The sequence below is a fragment of the Penicillium verhagenii genome (genome assembly GCF_028828195.1).
Source record: "Penicillium verhagenii strain IBT 33310 chromosome Unknown utg000003l_segment0_segment0, whole genome shotgun sequence".
Classification (NCBI taxonomy): Eukaryota; Fungi; Ascomycota; class Eurotiomycetes; order Eurotiales; family Aspergillaceae; genus Penicillium; species Penicillium verhagenii.
The window spans coordinates 1,696,930-1,713,521 of NW_026643167.1; the positions used below are offsets into that span (position 1 = coordinate 1,696,930).

The window sequence follows — 16,592 nt, forward strand, 5'->3', positions numbered from 1 at the left end:
GACACGATGGACACGATGGACACGATGGACACGAGGAAGTTGGAAGTTCAGATTCCAAAAAGACAAAGGAGAAAAAGCGCAAAGCTTCGACAAACGTGTATTGAATTGAAAACGAGTCAGAAAGGTCAGGTGAAAATCCCCAGGTACGAGGTATCTCGTGACTAAGACTACAGATTACCTGCATATGTAACACTTGAATATAACCAGCACTATACTAGTAAAGTTATACTCGATTTCTATTTAACATTTCCCGATATTCGACGATCACATATCTGAAATCTGAAATCTGAAGCACTTTTGTCTTTTACTAACACGTCTTTCCCCCCACTCATACTGCGTCGTCATAATTGTGGATCTCGTTTCACGGCCCCCCGGGGGAGAAGGACTAGGCCAGCCTTGAGTACTTATAGATCAATGCCAGCTAGGGAGCTTCTTTAAAATGTAAAAAAAAAAAAAATAAAAAAAATAAAAAGATAAGACGGTAGTAATCTTTAAAGAGAATAATCTGGTATGTTAGAAAAGAGCCATATTTTTTTTTTGTATACATTTCTTTTTCCCCATATGAGAATTACACTTAAAAAGTCCCAATGACCAAAGATCGACATGAAAACGTCCCCTGATTCCCTTAACCTTGGAAAAGTACCAGTTACTCCACCGGGCGTGGCAGCCGCGCATTTTCAAGGTCTCTGGTTAGTTACCGTGCGCCCGCTTAAGTCAGCACTCCCCTGGAAACGTCAACCTGCTTCCATTCTAGATCTTCCTCTTTCATATCATTTTCCAGCAATGAGCGGCTAATAGGACTCTTTCTTTTTCGCTTCCTTTTTCCCTCTTTTTCTCTCTTGTCAAATCTCTCAATCATGTTCTCGGTCTCCGTGTCGCCCATCTCGGTGGGCTCAAATGTCTTCTTCGCCTTGGCACTTTTCGCCATTTCCGTCCTCGTCCTCTTACTTTTACGCCGCTTCCTCACCCTTCGCGCCACTCCAGCCTATCTCACCGTCCCCATATTCTTGGCACTAGCACTTCCTGCCAGTGTAGTATTACTAGTTCCAATCGATTTGGCCTCCAGTTCACGCGATGGCAGTGGCCCCAAGGCAATCTGGTTACCCGATCGCGTGGTCCTGGTATGCTGGCGCATCGCATACTGGCTCATTTTCATGCTGACTTGGTACACATTTTACCCTTTCAAATACTCTTGAAATTTCTCCACATTCTGCTCGCTAACACATTTCCAGGGCTATCCTCCCACTGCTGGGTGAATATGTCGACTCCGGATACCGCGAACCCAAAGCCCGCATCTTCTACTCCCTCCGCAAGAATGCCCGATACCAGTTGACCGTCCTGACCTGTGCGGTTGTCGGACTCGTTTATGTCTCCATCTCCAACGGCTTTGAATTAACCTCTATCAAAGGTCTGGTCATGGCATTGGCATATGTGTGGGGCCTTGTCTTGGCCATCTACCTCATGGGTCATGGCCTGGTCTCCATTCCTCGGAATCTGATTCGCAATGCAAATGTGAGCGGTCGCTTAAGACGGGTTCAAGCCCATGCGCCCAAGGTCCACGACCGCTTGATGGATGCAGTGAATGAATTGGAAAGCCTCAACTCCCAGGTTACTCAGCTTCAACAACGCAAAACCGGAACCGCGCGCGATTTCCAGGAATGGATCGAGGATCTTTCCGAGGGCTCGGGCTCGTCTGATGTACGGGTCCCAATCCTTGAAGCCCCGGAGTCTTCGAGCACCATCCCCTCCGTGATCACGGAGCGCTACTTGGCCGACCTGACCCGGCGCCTGCAGCGCTCCCGGCACATGAAGGCTCGGTTTGTGGATGAGTGGGATCGATTGGTTCTACTCGCGGCCGACCTCCAGTCTATCATCAACTCAGCCGCCTCCAAGAAACTGGAGTTTGGCCCCGCGCCTCGCCGATCGTCCTGCTTCCCTCGCGCCAAGCTTTTGACCCCGTATATGCGTTATCAGGTGTACTCGAATGTTGTTCCCTCGGTCCGAATGGTCTTTGGTGCATTTTTTTCCGTGGCGTCGGTCTGTATCGTATGGTCGGAATTGATCAAGTCGGTGGCTCCCCAGCTCTCTATTGTGAGCTTGACTATAGTGCCCAACTGGCAAGACCCCAAGCCCCTTGGCTTTGGCAAACAACTTGTGACTTCCGCTTGGCTCTTGTACATGTGTTCTGCTGCCCTGGTAGGTGTCAACGACGTCAAGGTCTGGGGTAACCGAGCCCTGGTGCGTCGGAACACTTACGGTGAGAGCGCCTGCTGGTATGCTAGCCTGGTCGCTCGTCTCACGGTACCTATCGCCTACAACTTCTTGACTTTTTTGCCAAAGGATTTCCGCCGAGAAACCACTTTCTACGAGTTTTTGGGTCGTCTCATCAACCTCACGCCGCTCGGCAAAGGATTCGATTTCATCTTCCCGATCTTCATCCTTTTGCCCATTTGCGCCACTCTGTTCAACCTCTATGGCCGAATCAAGAAGATCTTTGGTTTCGGTCTTGCCGAGGAGGATGATATCCACGACGTGGAAAACAATCCCTCTGGCTACGGTATGGGCGGCTGGCGCGAAGGCCGTGATCTCATTGAGCGTGAGCTAAATGGATTTGGCTCACTGGCCGTTTCCTCTCGGGGAACACGCTCCACCTGGGCAGCAGATCGCGATGACGAGAGTGACTCTCGCGGCTCTTCGCGACTGCGAGTTCCTGCTGCTGAGGGCTCTCGGTCTCCGCGAACCGCTCAACGGCCCGTCACCGCACCCACGGTCATCGATGGGGAAGAAGAGGAAGAGGAAAACTTTTTCCAATCTTTTGCGCACCGCGTTCGCAACACGTTTGAGACGACCAATACTCCTCAGTGGTTCCAAGGCGAACCATTCCGTCTGCCTCGTTGGATGTCAGGGGACAACACCACTACGGAAGAGGATGGCGTTACCCGACTGTTTGGTGGCCGCGCGGTGCCTGGCCGCCTCCGTCTGGGCTAGATGGAGTCTTTTTAACTCCTTGCATAATGCGGCGTTTGGGCTTGAGTTTCATCTTTGCTGCTGGACAGTGTAATATAGAATTTTGTCTCGGTTTGTACATATTCCTTTTCTTTGTTTTCTGGAAGCCACTACTGTTCATCAATGGCTATGAGAGAGATAAAAAAAAACTCGCTCTTTAAATAACAATACGAATCACCTATTACGATCATATTAAACATTGAAGTTGAATTTCCTTTGCTCATAACATTTGAAGTCAAATGTCTCATTGTCAAGCATTCAAACTGAGCACTATCTACATAAGATACCAAGCTATATAAAAAAGTGTTTGGGGAGCTGGTTTGTTTACTATGTTGTTCTGTACACTTTCGCATGATATTCACCAAATTGCAAAAAAAACGGGTCAGTGAGTCTATGAAGAGGTGAGACTTTTCAGCTCTTCACAGGCATCAAAGCTCTGGTTCTCCACGAGTATTTACATATGTTGCTTTCCTACAGCCCTGGAGACAAAGCGGCTGATCTTGTCCTCGGTTTTGAAGACCTCTCTAATCGCACCTAGCGGAACATTGATTTCCCCATAGTACCTACTATACATCTATCGCATCAAGCTCCTCCAGAACATGCAAACCCTCTCTAGCCGATCTCAGCTCCGCCCCAATCCCATTCCAAATCCAAAGTCTAACCCCTTCATCATCACACCAAGGATTGCAAGCTGTCTTCCAAATACGATTTATAAAATTACCCCCGCCCTTAGCCCCGGGCTCCCCACGACCCTGAGTCTCCGGGTTCGGTCCAAATTCATCGCTCGTAGCCGCATTCACAATGGCAAAGCTACCCTGTTCCGAAGAGATCGAGAACCGCCCAGCGATGAACTTTGACAGACCCTCTTGCCACCCGCCTTCAAGACTTGGCGAGAAATTCCAGATCCCCGAGTTGACGTACCCGGGGTGCACGCCGTTGATCGTGATGTGTCTGTACTTCTCGCTCGATATAAGGCGGCGTTGCAGTTCGGATAGCCAGGTTTGAAGATAGAGCTTATTATTCTCGTATGTGCCTCCTATTTTGCGCACGGGCAGATTCTCCTTGTCTAGCTCTAGCTTTCCGAAGAAGTGGAGATTAGAAGTGGTGCACACGATTCGTGGCTCGGCACTTCGGGCTAGGGATTCGAGGATCCGAAATGTCAGGAGGGTGTGCGATATGCAATTGATCTAGAATGCGCATTAGTTTTGTTCCACACTTGGAAATTTTAAAAGTCCCATCAATAAGAGTCCTCTGGCGCTACGGCGCACGGTTTGGTGCGTTGCATGCACATGCGCCACTCATGTACTATATATACATCGAGCATTCAATGTTGAAACATACCTGATGCAAAATCTCAAACCCATCTTTGGTCAACTCCTTTTGATCGGTCGAATGCGGCGCAATCCCTGCATTATTGCATAAAATATCCAGCGCTCGGCCCGTGGCAAGCCATCTCTGCGCAAAATCATCTATGCTAGCCAGGTCTGTCATATCAATAGCCCACCATTCAATGGTGGACGAATGGCCCTCGGATCTAGCCAAGTCCACGCAATGCTCCACCGCTGCAGAAGGATGAGTCTCCCATTTCGGAGGCTCCCGACAAGCCATGATAATATTTGCGCCCCACTTCGCAAAGGTTTTCGAGGCCTCGAAGCCAATGCCGTTGTTGGCTCCGGTTACGATCACCCATTTGCCGCGCATGTCTTTGCGGGGAACATCTTTCTCCGTCAGCGTGGTCGGATTGATTCCTTTCAGAGCCTGGAGAATGAGCCACCCGCGCAAGTACCACCATGTTGGTGGCTCGGCGATGGATGTTGCGCTCGTGCTCATGATTTGGGTGTTCCCGAGGTCCGGGGTTCCTGGGGAGGAAGTAGGGTTTATGGAGTAAGCTGGAGACGAATTGGTTGTCGTGTGGGTCTTTGCTTGCCACGGATCGAGGGAAGAACTCGTGGTTAAGGTTTGTGTTTGGAGGAGCTTATTGGGCTTATAAGGGGTTTGATATGTTTATATCTTCTTGGCGATAGGATGTTTTTTTCTGCCTGAATTGTGAATCGGTGGTCAGCGTATGCTTTTGCCTTGGGAGCTGCGCCCCACACGCTACATACACGGGGCGGGGGCCAACATCAGATTTTCCAATTTGGGTGTTTCTAACCTTCTCTTCGGACAAATCGAATCGTATATCGTTTTTCGTTTTTCGTTTTTCGGGCTTCATGACCATAACTTATAACAGTATTGGAACCTTGGAAGTTATTTAGTATCCGGCAATTGCAATTGTTCTGTGGCAACTCAAGATGGTACGGTAGCAGTGTTTTGGGAGAGTAGTTAGGGCACAGCACTTGTCATCTCCCTTTGGTATTCTTCAAAAATCTTGGGATACGAAGTGATGGCCTCTTAAAAAGTAAGTTTACGGTCGCTTGGAATTATTTGCATTATAATTTAAAACTATTTAAATATTTATTTTGCGTTACGGAGTAAAAACAAGCAAGATCGGTACTGGGGGCTGTTGGCCCCAGCGGGTTTATGGGGTGTTGGACTATAGAGCGTAAGTTTTTGTCTATTAACATCAAGAAGCCTTCGTGGTCTAGTTGGTTATGACGTTGGTCTCATATCACTTTCATATGACTTTCCTGTTAACAGGATAGCAATCCGAAGGTCTCCAGTTCGATCCTGGACGAGGGCATTCTTCTTTTTTTTCTTTTTTTCCCAATTCTTGTGTCAATTATTGTCTATCTTCCAAAGTGGTTTTTTTTTTCTGCCATATTTAAATGTATCCATGAACATACATCGCACATACTAACATTGATTTTAGTGGTAGTACAACTGTACATATCACACTCCAGAGCTTCGACGTTGATCGATCAACCAGACCTTGTGTATTTATATTTGTATGCACTACCCGAACCCTATCAAATCCACAACCTTGAAACTTCGGAACATTGAACATTTGAATATTCCAACATCAATTGATTTGAATATGGAAATGTTCCGACATTTGAACTTCGGATTTATTACTACATTTGTACATAATTGATGTATGTATGTACTAGCACTGTACCTACAACTACCTGCACACATGTGTGCAGAAGTGCATGTGCATGGATGTTGGATGAAGTCCAATTCCAACATTTGAAGTTTAAATATTTTCATAAGCTATTGATGACTTCATAATTTCTACCTACTCGGTACCTACTAGTACATAGGTGAATGTTTGAAAACTTCCAAGGGATCAGACCTCGGGAACAACTAATTTTCATGTGTCTATTGCTCAGGTGCCCAGGTGAAATCTTGGAGTATGCTTAACAGCTCACCTGGGCAAGCGCCTGAGATGCACAACTCAAATTCTCGGGACTAAATCACAGCATTGCATCCCAGTTTGGCATAACCGTAAATTTGCCCGAAAGTTGACCCATAGACCAAGCCTGGTGGCGTACGTCGTCCTTTGGTGGTTGTCCAGCCTCCTCTGGGTCGGGAGAAGAGACGATTAGCGCCTCCTGTACAAAGTCCACCGCCGCAGCACGATCAAGCTCGAAGCTGATGCCACCCCAATCCATTGTAACACGTCCGGATTTGTGCACATTTAACTTGCCCACGCGCCCCGCTGGCAGGGACCAATTTGTGGCGGCCGTGATAAGCTTGGAGGTTCCATTGGATTCCGCTTCAGTATCGCCCATGATCTGAACATCCTCGCCTTCATTTTCGGATTTGACTTGTGGCTGTGGCTGGGCCTGGGGCTCCGGTCGGATTGTTTCTTGGGAGGGTGCTTCGGTCGAACCTGGGATAGAGAGATTGGGTGTCATAGGAGGGAATTGCATGAGGAAAAGGTGTCCGAGGAGGTGTTGGTTGGCTAATTTTTCGGCTGGCGGCTCTGCATCGGCTGTCGCTGTGTCTTCACCTGGGGTTGTCTCCGGCACGGTTTGCGGCTCTGATTCGGATTCGGGCTCGGGCTCTTGGTGTGACAGAAGGTTCCGAACATGCTCCAGATCGTCCAGATGACGGTCATACTCATCGAGCTCCTCCTTGGTGCGCAGGAGTTCGCGCGGGTCTCGTTGGGGCGCTGGGGGAACGACCTCTTTCGTCTTCTCTGTCCTGGGTTCTACTGACTTGGGTTCTGAGGTCTTCCGGCGCACACGATATCTCTGTCTCGGCAACAATTCATCGTCGGAGGGAAGAGGCAAGTCCTCCATGGGTGTATCAGCATCGTCTGTCGGTTCGTCCTTCACATGAGGCTCCTCATCTGAGACTTCTGGGGGAGTTGGCTTGTCATCCACAACCTCAGCAGCCTCTTCCTGAGCCTGTTGTCGAATCTCCGCCGCCTTGCTGGAACTTGACTCCATATTGACGGCGACCACCCGATCCTCGTGCTCGTGTCGTGTGACACGAACAGGACGTAATCCCTTCTCCCGACGACCTCTGACAGGCATCTTCCCTTTCCCGTCCTCTGCCATCTCGTCGTCTTCATCGCTCTCGAGATTGATCTGGTCAATGCTCATCCGCAGTTCATCATCCGAGGAGTCGTCCTCCCGATCTCGAGACCCAGTAAATCCATATCGTGCGCGGCCACGTGCTGGACCACCGCCTCGACCTCTGAATCCACCTCCAACAGCACCACCACGGCCACGGAAAGAGCCTCTGCCCCCGCGATTTCCTTTACCACGCTGGATGGCAGCTGCGTCTTTCAAGCGATCATTATACCGTTCTTGTTCAATCTTTTCCATGGCTTCACGCTCCTCCTTGCTCCTCCGCTGGACGGCCTTTGGTCGAAACTTCATTGGCTTTGGAACAGGCTCGCCGCCTAGTACTGAGGGTGAGCGCGTTGCCGGTGTGATGCTGCCGCCTCCCGGTGCGCGTTTCTTCAGTGACTGTAGTCGCTGTACAGGGGGTCGACCAGGCGCGCCTGGCGCTGCACTTGGGGTTGGCGCATTTTGTGTAGAATCGGTGTCTTCTGCTTTTGCGGCTGTTCTTCTCGTGCCTGCTTTGGGAGGCATGGTGGTTGTTGCGCAAGGGGCGCTCTCCCGCTGAGATTTTGAGGTTGTAGGATATGACAGGTTTTTAGCGCATGCGTTATTTGTAGCTAGGAAAGCAATTGAGGTCGTAGAGCAGTTTTGAAAAGGTAGATAGCAGGGTCGTTGGGTCACAATGCGGGCAAAAAGTTGAGCTTGACAAAAAAGTTGCGGGGCCTTGTACACCGCTTTGGATATCACGTGATACCGCCGCTATTGTGCCGATCAATGAGAGCGACACTTTATCCTGAAGTTAGTACTAATCTAACTAGTAAGTACTAGTGCTGAGAGCCTCAATCAATGACTACAACTACTACTTTTGAACCCCACGACAAAGATACATATGTAGTACATAATCAATCAAACAAAATTGATTCCCAAACTACTCATGCAAACAAACAAAAACCCATAACAACTTCTCTAGTCCGTGCTAGCCCCTTCATCTGCCACTGTCGGAAGTAGTATATATCTTCACATTACTTCAAGGTCGACTCGAAGTATACAGCACAAAATAAGAAAACCAAAATTGGATGAACAAAAAGGCAGATACTAGTCTGGAAGGAGCGGATGAGGAAGATAAATGTATCCGCGAACATGAAGGCGCTTTCAGAAAATCAACCCGCTGGACTTTGTATAGATCGGGATCGGAACAGAAAGAGTGTAAGATTGTGGTGAGGTAGAGAGTAGAAAGGAATGTCGAATCTCTCAGCGAGAAGATAGTTAAAGGAGGGTAAAGGTGAGGATGGTGGAAGGTGAAGGAGAGATATAGCAGGGGGGGATCACGTATTTGACAGAGGCTTAACGCTTTCGCTTCTTGTTCTTATCGGCCATCGCGGAACTGACAAGAGGAGAGCCCGGCATTAAGGGAAACTCAAGAGGCTCAGGTGATTCGGAAGATTTCTTGACGGGAACACCCATGTGGCGCCCATAACGGCCCTTGCGTCCATTACCCTCATCCTCGCTGAGGCAGCCATCGATCCCGATGCCGGCGTCCTTGCAACGGCCGCAGGGGCGTTGGCGATCACAACCTTTTTTGCTCTTACGGCAGCGCTGACAGCGCGGCTTTGTAGAGAGATCCTCTTCGTCAGCGCCGAGTTGATGTTGGAAATTGACCGACCCTCCTGAAACCTTGCGCGATGAGCTCGGGCTTAGAGGAGGAATAGGCGCAGCCGATTTGTCAGAGGGTTTGCGAGGGGGAAGAGGTGCACTCTTGATCTTTGGTTTCTGCGCAGGCTTTTGGCTTCGAGGTTTGACAGACATGGGGCGACTCTTGGGCTTCTTTGCCTTGGGAGCAAACTCTTTATACAAAGTGTCATCTTCAACCTCGCTCTTGATACCATCTTCAAGGCCATCAGAACTATGTTCACTGCTGTCTGCGCTGGGGAGAATGTCATCAAGGCCCTTGTGATGACGTTTGATAGCTCCAGGAGGGAGCATTGGGCTCGAGTCAAGTCTGCGACGAGCTGGCAAGTCATCTTCCTCTTCGCTAAAGTCCTCGCCTTCGCTGGTAGCACCAGTCGATGAGGCGGCATCAGCAGCACCACTGAAGGCGTCATCCAGCGTTGACGCAGATGTACGACCATGAGAGAAATTGGAAGCGTCACCCAGACGAATCAATTGCATTGCGACATCCTCATCAGAGATGCAGCTTGCGATGGTCGGGTCTGGTGTGGGCAAGATACCAGCACCACTTGTTCGAGGAGCTGAGTTGCTGAAGGGTATGCGGTTTGCGTGGTCAGGAACTATGGGTGTCGCATAGACTGTACTTTTTCCTGAATGTACCCCATATTCGCTGTGGCCATAGCTTTGTGGCGATGGTAGTGTTTGGTTGTAGTTATATGGGCGGTGTGTAGGACGAGCAAAAGGTGAACCGGCACCTTCTTGACCAATCGATCGACGTTGAGGAGAGATGGAGGAGGTCGAGGTAGTGAGAGGGACTTGAGGAGGGACAAAGAGTGGGAGTTCCTTCAAGGATGAGATGGTTAGAAGCATGACCCTTTTGGGAAAAAAAAAGAGAGAGAGAAGAAAAATCAAAGTAGAGCGTGCGACATGACTCACCGAGCTGTCAAACTTCGGACGCTTGCGACGACCATCTTGTAGTATATTTTCCATGCTTATTTCCGAGCTGGCAAATGCATCGCCCCGAGATCTGCGACTATAGCTGTCCTCGCTATCGCTCATCTCCTCATCATCAGGGAAGCCAGCATGGCTAGAGCCACGACTTTTGACTCCACAGCGAGAACCCTGCTTGTGGTGAGAAGCGCTTCGCAGACTCCGGTTAGAGGGGGATGTGCTGCGCTTTCTAGCAAGGCGAGAGGAAGGCCGCGATGGCTGATCCAAGACTGGCGCTACACCATCCATGCCAAATGGCTCGCCCAAACTGGGTCGCTTGCGCTCAACAGAAAACCCATTGTAGAAGTGTTCCGCATATGGTGAAATAGGAATGACTCGCACATATACCGTCATGTTATTTTTAAGGTTTTCATACCTTGCGATGAGGGTGGTCCCATGTTCATCTTCGAAGCTCACACCGCTAGCGGTGCCATCGTAGATGCCATAGAAATTTTTGACCGTCGTCACAATCGAATCTGTGGTATCATGGGGATATATTTGAACGCGCATGGGAATACGGGCTCGAACCTTGGAATTTTCGTCCAGTAGCAGCTCAAAAGCGACGTTCTTGGGCACGGGGCTTTTAAGCGACAAGTCTCGAGAGACATCCACCGCAGATTGCTCTGCTAGGACAGGATACCCTCCATGGGGAAGTGATTGCATGGTGGAGAGATCCATAATGCTGGAAATTCCTCTGCTGCTATGGTGATGACTGCATCAACCCACTGTTTTGTATGATGGAGGAGGAGAGAGCGGTTTTGATGGGATCCATGACCGGGGCACAGAGGAAGGGTTCTGGTGTAGAGGGAGGGGGAAGAGGATCCATCGAACCTACCACAATTATAGGACCCGAAAAGGTTGGCAGGTGGATGTACCACCCCCGGGTTGTCGATGGGGAAGGAGAAGGATTTGTCACAGGGCTTTTCGATGGGGATGGAGGGGGAACTTGGGTGTCGCAACCGAGAATGACCCGGAAGAGGCAGCGTGGGGATCACCTAGGACAAAACACAACACCAATGTCAGTACAATGCCCTCCTAACGGGTTGAATATATCATGAAGATGATATTTGTCTTTGGAAGATGGAAAGATGGGACGTTGGGTAGCCGAGTTCGGCTGACCTTGGGGGAAGAGACGGCGAGACGGCGAGAGCAGACTCGGATGAGAGTGGAGAGCAGCATAGACATACCTAGAACAGATGCGAATGACTCTAACCGGATCGCAGAAGCCAAGGAATGACCACTGCCAGGCGAAATGGCGAGCGATGGGTGTCGGTGTCGGGTTGTGGTGGAGGTGTGGATTGTCGTTCGTTCGTTCTACGAAGCGCTTTTGGGGGTGGGCTATGTCAGCGGTGACCCAGGTAGCCGAGATGGAGGTCAGGGAACCTCAACGACAAGAAAGAGAGCAATACCCAAAACCGAGAAATAAACAGCGATAGGCGGGGTTGGTTGTCGAATGGAGAAGGAAGAAAGTTGAGTGGATGCGTACGATGGTTTCACCTAAAGCGAGAAAACGGCCTACTTGGGTCGGTGACATGGCGATTTGCGCTCCCGCCCAAGCTTGCTCATCACATTCCATGTTTACCACCCAAAAAGTGGAAAAGGACTCGAGGAAATCGAGTATAGACTAGATTATATACGATGCGAATTTCTCTGCTTTTCCAAACATATGAGCTTGTATGAACCATATCGGTCATTTCGCAATGCGCACTGCTGTCGCAAGCCGTAGTCCTATTGCGCCGAGCATCCTGTCTAACCATCCATAGCTTTGATGTAAACTAGACTTGGTCTGTTCGAGTGTGTAGTACTACCGCTGCTTTATTACATACTACTAGTAGGGGAAGAAAGTTATCCTGGTCGGCCAACAAGCGCACCGGGTACCTTGTCGGAAATCAGAGTATCGTGGTATTTTTTTCCCCTTTGGATTTTTCCTTCCAAAGGTCTTAAGAACTTCAGCTCGATTGAGATTCAACATATCGCAGGCAATAGATGGGTCCCAACAGGGCCATTTATGTCGCAGGAAGGCCCCCAAAGACAAAGTAAATGGCCGGGGCAGGACCTTGTCGCACATTTGGCGACATGGCGCCCATGCGATTGCTGAGATTCTTGTCGCATTATCCATCCGAGTATCGCTAGAAGTCACAAAATTGGATGCGACCAGCCTGGCGCTCTAGGATCCATTAGGAACCAATCCTCTCAGGCGCTCGGAGTTCTAGACGATGGCGTTTCTAAAAAAGCTAAATGGCAGATTTGAGGGCCCCCAAAAGCAGCCAACTTCAAAGGCACCAAAATATGAAAAATAAAAACCAGTTAGCGAGATCTCCCTTCGAAGACAACAATCGCATGACTGATACTTGTCACGGTGTGTTTCGCATGATCTGCATCGGGTGAGTTTACCCCTCCTCGGGACCTACGTAAGAATAGAAAAGGGATGGGGGGGTTGCAGGCATTCTCTCCTCGAACCTTGCAGCATAAGAAGAGCCAAACTGGTCCAGAAGTTAAAAGCTACAGGGTCCTCGAGTTGAGTGCGTTCGAGTGCAATTCCCGAAGGGGGAACACATGATTTCCAAGAAGTTTTTTTTTCTTTTCTAAAACGGTAATATTGAAGTGTCTGGGCGCAGGAACTGCAAGTGGCAGTGAGTGGCAGTTAGTGGCCCCAGAATACTGAGGAACGTGCACTACGAAAAGGATTGTCCAGACCCGTGCATAGAGATTGCAGTTTACGGGACTGTTATGACCAGTTAGAGTGCGGAAACCCGAATTGAGGCGAGGACCCCCGCACCGACTTCACACATTTCCGGAGCGGGTCACAACGATGCCCAACTTTGTCGCAATGATGAGCGAGTTCGGATGCGCTTCGGCTGATCTAGAAAGTCCCAATCGTTTACCGCTCGATCCGGGCCTGTTAAAAGCGGTGTGGATCACGTGGGTCCGCGTAACTAGCGCGTTCAAGAGGGTTGACCGGCGGGGATGGCGATTGTGCCTCCACCAACCAAGTGGGAACTAGGCAAATGATCGGAATCGCATTAAAAACATGACAGCAAATGCCCGTCAAAAGAGAATTAGATTTCTTCCTGAAGATGGATCTGTTTCGGAGGAATATAGAAAATCGAGGGACTCCGGGAAGACGTGACGATGGGACCATGATGTCACTGATAAGCCGATAAGGACTCTTGGCATTGGCGGAATGCCATGACACGTGCAAACCATGCAAACACCTGCAGATCAAACAGATCAAATCATTCCGGTGGTGTACTGTCACGTACTGTCATTTTGTATAGATACTACTAGTACATACTAGCTGGCAGTTCACAATATTCAAGTTCTACTAGTACGATCAAATGATATAGTTTTTCCCATCCTACTATCATTATCATATTTTGTAATAATCAAAATACATTGCAGATAAAGAAGAATGCAAAAATCAATTTGGTTGAACAAATCGCATTTGATATCTTGCAACAGGGCGTAGATTTCAAGTTCTTTGTGATAAAGTTGATTGGGTGTTGACCAAACTTAATGCTGGTCGCCGCGGTTTCCAAATGTAAACACGGCCGTACCACTAAAACCGTTACCCGTTCCTGCGGGCTCGAACTGTTTGTTTTGCTTGGCGTGGCAGCCAACCCGCTGCAAGCCTTCTTCTCAACTCAGCAAAACATAAACAATCCCTTTTTCTCTACTTCAGCCATCCACCCATTCACGCGACAATTTTGGTTGATAACCCTCTGGGATTGCATCAACGATGGACGCGAAAGTAAGTATATTGCTTGATTTCCTGCAATTATTTCTTGGTTCCACATCTCAAATGTTGTGGCTTGAGTTCCCAGAACATAATATCAAGGGACCCAGTTGATCTATCTATTCCTTTCCATTGAGGGCTTGGATCAACCAAGAACCAGCTAACCAGATAAACAGCCTCATCGCATTCGTGTCCGAGGAGACGAGAACGTGCCACCCTCCTTGCAAAATAACAAGACCATCCATCAGCGCAATAAGTCCCTGTCGGCCCTGACCATCACCCAAGCCGCGAAGAATGGTACTCGAAGAGCTTTCGGAGATGTCAACACCAATACAGATTTGTCGCGTCCTAGCAGAGATGACTCGGCCCTTGTGGGAAAGCTAGGTGGACAGGTGTCTGAGAAGCCTGCGAAAGCGCAGGCTCATCAACGCGCCTTGTCTATGTCAAGCTCCGCCAAAAGTCTGCTAAACAACGTCAGCACGAAGCCAGTCAACCCAGCTGGCAAGGCCCAAAACACCAAGCCAACTAAGCGAAACAATACTGTGTTCCGAGATCAACTCGAGCCCGTCGTTGAAAAGGAATCATCCAAGGAAACTCTGATTAGTCGACCTACTAGTAGTCGACGAAGTGAACCCACTTCTGAAAGCCAAGTCACGTTATCGAAAGAGACTGATAAGGCTGAAAAGAGAGAAATCTCAAGCAAGCCCCTGGGCCCGTCGATCGCTGTCGTCAACGCAGAGCATGTGTCAATCTCCACTGGATCGGACGGCACCGTTCTTGAGACTGATGACCCCAAGACGGCTCCCCTGCAGATCGCCTCGCTCAAGACACCAAACCTCCTTCCCTCGGAGCCAGAAGAAGAATGGGATGACGACGATGAAGATTACTCAACTGCGCCGTCCACCTTTGGCCCGGAAAACACTACAGGGGGCACGACAACAATCATTTACCCCAAGTTTTCCTCTACCACAAAGCAACAGATTCTCATGGCAAAACAGATGGTTGAAGCTGCGCGCACGGAAGAGGATGTCCAGGAAGATTTGTACGATACTAGCATGGTCGCAGAGTACAGCTCGGAGATTTTCCTCCACCTTCGAAAGAAAGAGGTATATCTTTCCTCCGCACACGCACTTGGGAACAACTCATGCTGACTCTTCTAATTTAGACCTCAATGCTTCCGGTTGCTGACTACATGGCCAGCCAAGCTGAAATCCAGTGGTCGATGCGCGCCGTTCTGATGGACTGGTTGGTGCAAGTACACTTTCGCTTTGCTCTGCTCCCCGAGACTCTATATCTTTGCGTCAACTACATCGATCGATTCCTCTCGCACAAGATCGTCTCTTTGGGAAAACTGCAGTTAGTAGGCGCTACTGCTCTGTTTATTGCAGCCAAGTACGAAGAAATCACCGCGCCATCTGTCCAAGAGATTGTCTACATGGTCGATGGTGGCTACACTGTTGATGAAATCCTCAAGGCCGAGCGCTACATGCTTCTGATTCTCAACTTCGAATTGGGATGGCCTGGCCCCATGAGCTTCCTTCGTCGCATCAGCAAAGCAGACGATTATGATCTGGAGACACGCACTGTGGCCAAGTACTTCATCGAGATCACGATCATGGACGAACGTTTTGTCTGCACTCCCCCAAGCTTTGCTGCAGCTGGCGCTCACTGTTTAGCTCGCCTGATGCTCCAAAAGGGATGCTGGGTATGTTTGTTTCTTATTTCCCCAGGTACTTTGTTTTTGCTAACAACTATTATAGACTCCCGCCCATGCATACTATTCTGGATACACGTATTGGCAGTTGCTTCCCATCCTAAACAACATGCTTGATTGCTGCGAGAACCAGCAAAGCCACCACCAAGCGATTTATGAGAAATACCTCGATCGTCGGTTTAAGCGTGCCTCGCTGTTTGTGGAGAATGAAGTTCGTGCTTCGTTCTCCCTACCCAACAATGTTCCCTCCAACGATCCTGCGCGCATGACTGGCGATGCCAACTACTAACGTTTGTTTTCAAAATTCCCAAGCTGAAAGCGCTTCAGGCTTGTTTATCACAAATACCCCAACATTCTCTATCGCGTTTTCTCATTTCATGATGCTTTCTCGGAATCGGGCTTTCGGTTGGGACAGGGGACCGGAAGGCGTTTTGTTCGATTAATAATGGTGTGATTTCTTCTTTCTTCTTTCTTGTTTCTTCTTTCTCCTTTACTCGTTTCTTCTTCTTCTTCTCCTGTTGTCTTTTTTTTTCTTTTCCTGTTCTTCTTTTTTACCATCATGACATCTGGATGACTGGACGTTTGTTCCGAAGACAGATGGATCTCATACTCGGAAGGCGTTTGATATGTTTCTCTACAGGCGTTACGAAGTCCCTTTTCTTCTTCTTCTTCTTCTTCTTCTTCTTATTTCCCTTTTTGCGAACCATACCTCTATGATTTTCCGCTTCCTTCGATTTTGCAATGATTCTGCACTTCTATCAGGCGGCATGGTCTTTTTTTTTTATCTTTTTCACGATCCCTACCTTTTTCCCGATTGTGTTCATGTTTGCTTTTTCATCGTTAATCTATTCATAACATGATTTTGCGCGTCGAAATAGTTTTACCGAGAATGAATGATCGTGCTCGCGATGGAATTGTCCTTCTATGCAGTCAAGTGCTTATTTGTTTTTTTTTTCTTTTGTATTGGGGCTACTTGACGGTAGTCCCGACGGAGAAAGTTATCATGATAGAGCACCTTTCGAGA

General features: G+C 48.9%; 5 protein-coding genes across 5 annotated transcripts; 2 read left to right on the forward strand and 3 right to left on the reverse strand.

Moving 5' to 3' along the window:
• Window positions 1–857: 857 nt before the first annotated feature.
• On the forward strand, window positions 858–2,988 carry N7466_002030 (LMBR1 domain-containing protein; the record flags this gene model as incomplete). The annotated part of the gene is made up of 2 exons (XM_057161428.1): window positions 858–1,165; window positions 1,233–2,988. The coding sequence occupies 2 exons, from the start codon at window positions 858–860 to the stop codon at window positions 2,986–2,988; spliced, it is 2,064 nt and encodes a 687-aa protein (XP_057024713.1).
• A 584-nt stretch (window positions 2,989–3,572) lies between these two features.
• N7466_002031 (uncharacterized protein) lies at window positions 3,573–4,836 on the reverse strand (the record flags this gene model as incomplete). The annotated part of the gene is made up of 2 exons (XM_057161429.1): window positions 3,573–4,193; window positions 4,348–4,836. The coding sequence occupies 2 exons, from the start codon at window positions 4,834–4,836 to the stop codon at window positions 3,573–3,575; spliced, it is 1,110 nt and encodes a 369-aa protein (XP_057024714.1).
• Window positions 4,837–6,359: 1,523 nt separating this feature from the next.
• On the reverse strand, window positions 6,360–7,991 carry N7466_002032 (putative DNA-directed RNA polymerase III RPC4; the record flags this gene model as incomplete). Its single annotated transcript, XM_057161430.1, has 1 exon — window positions 6,360–7,991. One exon carries the CDS (start codon window positions 7,989–7,991, stop codon window positions 6,360–6,362), a length of 1,632 nt encoding a protein of 543 aa, XP_057024715.1.
• Window positions 7,992–8,804: 813 nt separating this feature from the next.
• N7466_002033 (putative C6 finger domain protein) lies at window positions 8,805–10,796 on the reverse strand (the record flags this gene model as incomplete). Its single annotated transcript, XM_057161431.1, has 2 exons — window positions 8,805–9,971; window positions 10,065–10,796. 2 exons carry the CDS (start codon window positions 10,794–10,796, stop codon window positions 8,805–8,807), a joined length of 1,899 nt encoding a protein of 632 aa, XP_057024716.1.
• A 3,061-nt stretch (window positions 10,797–13,857) lies between these two features.
• Window positions 13,858–15,857, forward strand: N7466_002034 (cyclin family protein; the record flags this gene model as incomplete). Its single annotated transcript, XM_057161432.1, has 4 exons — window positions 13,858–13,869; window positions 14,031–14,960; window positions 15,020–15,559; window positions 15,615–15,857. The coding sequence occupies 4 exons, from the start codon at window positions 13,858–13,860 to the stop codon at window positions 15,855–15,857; spliced, it is 1,725 nt and encodes a 574-aa protein (XP_057024717.1).
• Between the last annotated feature and the right edge of the window lie 735 nt (window positions 15,858–16,592).